The 5,429-nt window shown below is 30.7% G+C and overlaps 2 protein-coding genes and 1 pseudogene across 2 annotated transcripts; 1 reads left to right on the top strand and 2 right to left on the bottom strand.

The window, feature by feature from the left end:
- The window catches only part of LOC119672722, a 510,988-nt pseudogene that overhangs the window by 475,035 nt on the left and 30,524 nt on the right, over nucleotides 1–5,429 (top strand).
- LOC119672718 lies at nucleotides 33–948 on the bottom strand. The gene is made up of 3 exons (XM_038083834.1): nucleotides 919–948; nucleotides 629–773; nucleotides 33–554 (listed from the first exon to the last, which is right to left on the bottom strand). The coding sequence occupies exons 1-3, from the start codon at nucleotides 927–929 to the stop codon at nucleotides 249–251; spliced, it is 462 nt and encodes a 153-aa protein (XP_037939762.1). The 5' UTR covers nucleotides 930–948; the 3' UTR covers nucleotides 33–248.
- Nucleotides 2,721–5,404, bottom strand: LOC119672706 (cytokine receptor-like). Its single transcript, XM_038083823.1, has 2 exons — nucleotides 4,660–5,404; nucleotides 2,721–4,594 (listed from the first exon to the last, which is right to left on the bottom strand). The coding sequence occupies exons 1-2, from the start codon at nucleotides 5,285–5,287 to the stop codon at nucleotides 3,162–3,164; spliced, it is 2,061 nt and encodes a 686-aa protein (XP_037939751.1). The 5' UTR covers nucleotides 5,288–5,404; the 3' UTR covers nucleotides 2,721–3,161.

Here is a 5,429-nt window from a genome sequence, read left to right as displayed (position 1 = left end):
TACCCCATTTCTTAATTATTTTTTTGCTTCAGTTCATTCATAGTTTCTTTAAAAAATTTTAATTTCTCTTCCTCTATTCTTTTCTTAACAAATAATTTGTTATCATAATATTCTTGACGCACAGATTTTCTTTTGCGGTTAAATTTTGAAGGTTGTGGCAATTCCTGCATTTGCAATTCCTGCGTTGATGATTCTTGCGTCGGCGATTCCTGCGTTGGAGATTCCTGCGTTGGCGATTCTTCCGTTGGTTATTCTTGCGTTGGCGATTCTTCCGTTGGTGCTTCTTGCGTTGGCGATAGCTCAGCGTGCGTTTGCACAATGTTTATTTCCAACTCTTCCAGCACCTCTATGTCTTCAACATAGCTGTCAAACCCTAACGTCGCAGTGTGATTATTTGAAATAATTGGTTTATCACCAAATATTTCGTTCATCAACTCCATGTAGGGTGGTAAGCATTGCGATGCACCAGTCCGTCTGTTGTTATCTTTGGCTGCTTTAAATGCACTTAGAAGTGTGCGCATTTTTCTTTCTAAGCAGACTGGAGTAAAGTCATCCTAAAATAAATTTTTTTAATATAATTTAATTTATTTTTTTATTCAAATGATTGCAGAAGTTATGCGATACTTACTGCAATTCCATGTGCTATCATGTCCTCAAGTACATGTTGATATCCAAGTCTTTTTTTTCTGGTTTCCATAAACTCTTCCTTTCGTGCCAAGTAGCACTCTAGAAAACACTTCGTTTCCTTTGTGGTCCATAGTTTACGTGTATTTCTATAAAAAAATTTTTTAGAAAAACTTCAAAAATTATGTTTGTTTAATTAATTTTACGTATGTAAACTACAAATTAAATAGAATAAAATAAATGTTACTTGGTAATAACTAACATAATAAAAAAATCAATGTGCTTAATACTTACGATTTAACCATTCTTATTATTTCTTCGTTATTTTTCAAGATTTTTTTTTCGCCTATTATTACACACTAGATGTATTTCAAAAAAAAAAAAAACTTAATACAATACTAAGTAATAACATAAATAATACAATGCCTGTAATATACTTTATATAGGTATTTATACATACAAAATTCAATTACTTATATAAACAAAAAATTATATAAAAAAATATGACAATTGATATAATATATATGCATAATATAAGCACATGCTGTGGAATTCTTTGCTGCTGCTACATACATCTGCCGTTGATCGTCAGCAACACCCGTTTTAAAATGTGGTTGGCTTCCTTTGTAAGCCCACCAGTTTCTTATCGATGAAATGAATCTACCAAATGCAGCTCAAAATACCCCTTCCTCAGTGTAAAAAAATTAACACAATACAGGGCTTGGAGTCACCAACTATACACTTGATTTTATTCCTTTATTTCAATGTTTGCGTTTATTACGTTTGTAGTTCACTAAGAATCCGTCGTTTTTTATTCACTTTATATTTTTATTATTAATCCGCCGTTTTTCTTTTGTTCACTTTATCTTTTTTTCTAACCATCCGCCGCGGAGTATCAACCGTATTGCCTCAAAACAAAACAACCACCCGACCTCCAAAGCAATCAAACTGTTTTTTTATTTCGACTCCGTTTTTTTTTCTCCTCTGGCCATCGAACTCAACTTTCCCCTCTTTCTTTTTCTCACCTTGCGATTTTAACATATTAACACATATTTTTTTTATAAAATATATATAAATATATTTACATATTTTGCGTAAGTTTTTCAAGTAACTTGAATTTATTTTCTTCCAATTTCAATTTTCTTTCCTCTAATTTCAATTCATTACCCCATTTCTTAACCATCCGCCGCGGAGTATCAACCGTATTGCCTCAAAACAAAACAACCACCCGACCTCCAAAGCAATCAAACTGTTTTTTTATTTCGACTCCGTTTTTTTTTCTCCTCTGGCCATCGAACTCAACTTTCCCCTCTTTCTTTTTCTCACCTTGCGATTTTAAGCTGCACTCTCAGCTTTGGCGAAAACGAAAATGTAAACATCAGTCAACATGTTATTTCTCTCATTGTTATTTTTTTTTTTTTGTTTGATTTCTTTTATACATATGTTTGTTGCCAGTGTTTAATATATATTTTTTTTTATTTATTTATCAGAATAAAGATGAATATAAAAAAAAATATATATATGAAAAAAACTGTAAGATCAATTTTGTTTTGACAAAGACCAAAAAAATTGATCATTACGGTATATAACTTGCTTATAGTTTATCTGTGTACCAACGCGCAAAATTTTTATTGTTGCAAATTGTCGAAAAAAACAGTTATATTTGATTTATTGTTAAGAATGACACTACGGTGCAAAACATTTTTTGCGTTTTCTGAAAATTGGGGAATTTCGAGTTCTGCCTCTTTCGAAGAAGGTGTGCGATATGTATATCACATACATTCTCTCACCACCTTCATTTTTTGTTGATCACTTTTTTACTTGGTCAATGATGACTGCATAGCAGGTCTGGCCATGACCTTTTTTTATATATTTTGATTATTATCCAAATATGGGACGTAAGGTAGGAAGCGGCCGCTTCCAAAACAAGTTCGTAGGGTTTGATTGCCGCCGTGTTGTTCAAAGTATTTAAAATATTCCAAACTTTTGTATAAAAAATATAATTCAATTTAAAGTTCATTAATTTTTATTAATAGCAATGAGACATTTTCATTAACACTAAAAACAAAAAAATAAAAATATACAAGGATGCATAACTTAGATATATAATACTTATTTTACAATTTTAACATGAATGGCCAGTGTAGTAGAAATTTTGTTCTTGTTAATTTGAATGTATTAGTTTCAAGTCTTATGAATTTTTATGTTATTTGTTTTCCTTATTATAATATGTTCTCAAGTACAACTAAAATTTATATAGACATATTAAATAATACATTTATCCATTTTCTGATAGATTGAACTGTATTTATAAAATTTACCATTTGTGTACTGTTAGTACTATAATTATACTTAACTAATATATTAAAAAATCGTAATATAAAATATTATAAAATCAATAAATTGCAAGTCTATATTTATTCGTTCTGGGGTTTTAACTAGATATTACTTAACAAGCAGAAAATCTACTTCAATATTATATTGTAATAAATTTAACTGCTAGACATCTGTGATCGTTTGATTTATCGAATAAATTTTTAAATAGATTGCTGTTGGCCATAAGCAGTGAAGTCACGTTGTTTCACATAACCGGATATTTTACCAGAGCTGAACAAATCATTACTAGTGGAATTAAATTTATTTAAGTCTTCTATTGTTGTGTAATCATCATTCAAACTTAATTGAGGAGACAATTCAAATATTTCTTTAAATAACTCATTATGCTGTATATATCCACTTGCATTAATAGGCGCAGTTACCATCTTTGGGCTGTAATGATCAATATCTTGTAATGCTTGATTAGTATTTTCTATCAAAATCGATGAAGGTACATATTCGTCTGATGTGGATGATTGATTTGTTTGAATTATGTTATTTACAGAAACATAACCATTATCACATTTTGATTTTTTAAATCCCTTACAGTCATTATTATTTTCGCTATTATGCTCTTGCAAATTTACGACACTTTCAGGTCTGATGTTGACTCCAACTTTTTGTAATATTTCCATATTTAGGCCAACTACTTCAATAACATTGTAATTGTTTTTGCCATTGATGTTGCTTTGAAACGTATTTGATATGTTGCTACAACTGCTTTCAGCTAACGAGCTAGAAGACCCATTAGAATGTGTACGTTCGTAAATCACTGAATTCGCTGTTATGCTACTAATATCATTAACAGATGTGGTTTTAATATTTTGACTTCTGAATGTATGTGGCTCAGCATGATAACCAAATTCATTATTAACAGCGGAAAGCAAATGATGATTTTCATTTGAATAACCAAATTCTTTCTTTGTATTCATTTTAACAATCTGAGTATCTTTCTTTATTTTAAGTATTTCGGTCGTAAAAACTTCATTATTATCTTTAGGAACTTCGAAATCTATAAAATCCGAAGGTAGCGTGCAATTTATATTCGCCATTTTGTTGTATTGTTTTCGTGCTATATAAAGAGTCATCATTACACCTAAAGACAAAACAATAACACAAAGTGCAATTTTGGTTATTTTACTAAGCCGATTTGTGGGGCAACCATATGTAGTACCTTTTACCCATTCAGATTTATAAAGGTAATATAAAGAACTGTTTTGGTATTTTGTAATAGGTTCTTTACCATTTGAGCATATCAGTTCATTTGTTTCATAATAATCGTTTATAACTACATCGTCTGAAAAAGAAGACTTTTTTTCGTCTTGTGAAATATCGTTTATATCTACAGCATTTACTGCTCGAACTTCTAAAGTTGTTTTATATTCATGATCGATACATGCAGGTATTTTTAAACTACAATTGAGTCCTTCGATAACACTTATCCTTCTTGCTAACACATCAGTGTTCCGTGTTTGAGTAACCGCTACTTCGTAAAAACTTAAAGGACCACCTGGTAATACAGGTTCGGCCCATTGTATTACAGTATTGTTGTTATCACCACCTACAGGAACTGCACTGCCAGGTAGCGATGGATCTATTATGAAAAATGTTTTAAAAAATTATTAATATATTGTTTATTTATTTCATTATAATACTTACAACTAATTAATGTTGTAAAGTGAATATCGTTGCTTGTATCTGAGGTAACACTATTTTCTGCTGTCACATAAACCTTATATGCTGTGTACGCGTATAAATTTTCTACTTTATAGATAATTTGGTTTGAGGAATTATAAAAATCTTCATTTGGAATATGATATCTTTCACCATTCACAGTAGCAATATAATTTCGAATCGGCCCGTTAGGCTGACTAGGAGGCAACCATTTTAACAAAGCGCTTGAATTAGTAATGTTCGACACCTGCAGTTGACGTGGAGGTGATGGAGCGCACTCGAGAGTTTGGAGATATATTGGATCACTCATTTTACCCTCATTAACATGAGAATACATTCTCATTTGAATTTTATAAATTGTATAAGGCTTCAAATAAGATATTGTAAGTTTTTTCAAATTTTTGTCCACAATTATATAAGTAGGTAAATTTGAGCAACTTTTATTTTTAAATTCTACTTCACAATAAGTAACATTGTAACCATCAAGTATAGAGACACAAATACTTTCTGAACTCCATTGTATTGTAATAGCAGAAGCAGATATTTGCTGCGCACTTGGATCCATTTTTATTAGATCACTATTTTCATCCATCGTGCATGGTGACCAATGCATACCCGTATTGAAACCCACAAAGTTTGCAGAGACTGCTAAATTAAGTGTATGTTCCTGAGACTTACTTGTAAAAGTTTTAACATTCGGACCAAAATCCTCAAAATGAATTGACTCCTAGAAACACAATAAAATGGTGAGTTTA

Source organism: Teleopsis dalmanni, chromosome 1 (assembly GCF_002237135.1).
Source record: "Teleopsis dalmanni isolate 2A chromosome 1, ASM223713v2, whole genome shotgun sequence".
Taxonomy (NCBI): domain Eukaryota; kingdom Metazoa; phylum Arthropoda; class Insecta; order Diptera; family Diopsidae; genus Teleopsis; species Teleopsis dalmanni.
The sequence above is the reverse complement of the archived record's forward strand: the minus strand, read 5'-3'. Positions and strand labels throughout refer to the sequence as shown.

Bases quoted from the DNA above. Each gene is read 5' to 3' on its own strand.
- LOC119672718 (XM_038083834.1), bottom strand. The intron at 555-628 runs GTAAGTATCGCA...AATTTATTTTAG, and splicing joins TGATAGCACATGGAATTGCA to GATGACTTTACTCCAGTCTG.
- LOC119672706 (XM_038083823.1), bottom strand. From the start codon at position 5,287: ATGCATTGGTCACCATGCACGATGGATGAAAATAGTGATCTAATAAAA. The intron at 4,595-4,659 runs GTAAGTATTATA...TTTTCATAATAG, and splicing joins CTTTACAACATTAATTAGTT to ATCCATCGCTACCTGGCAGT.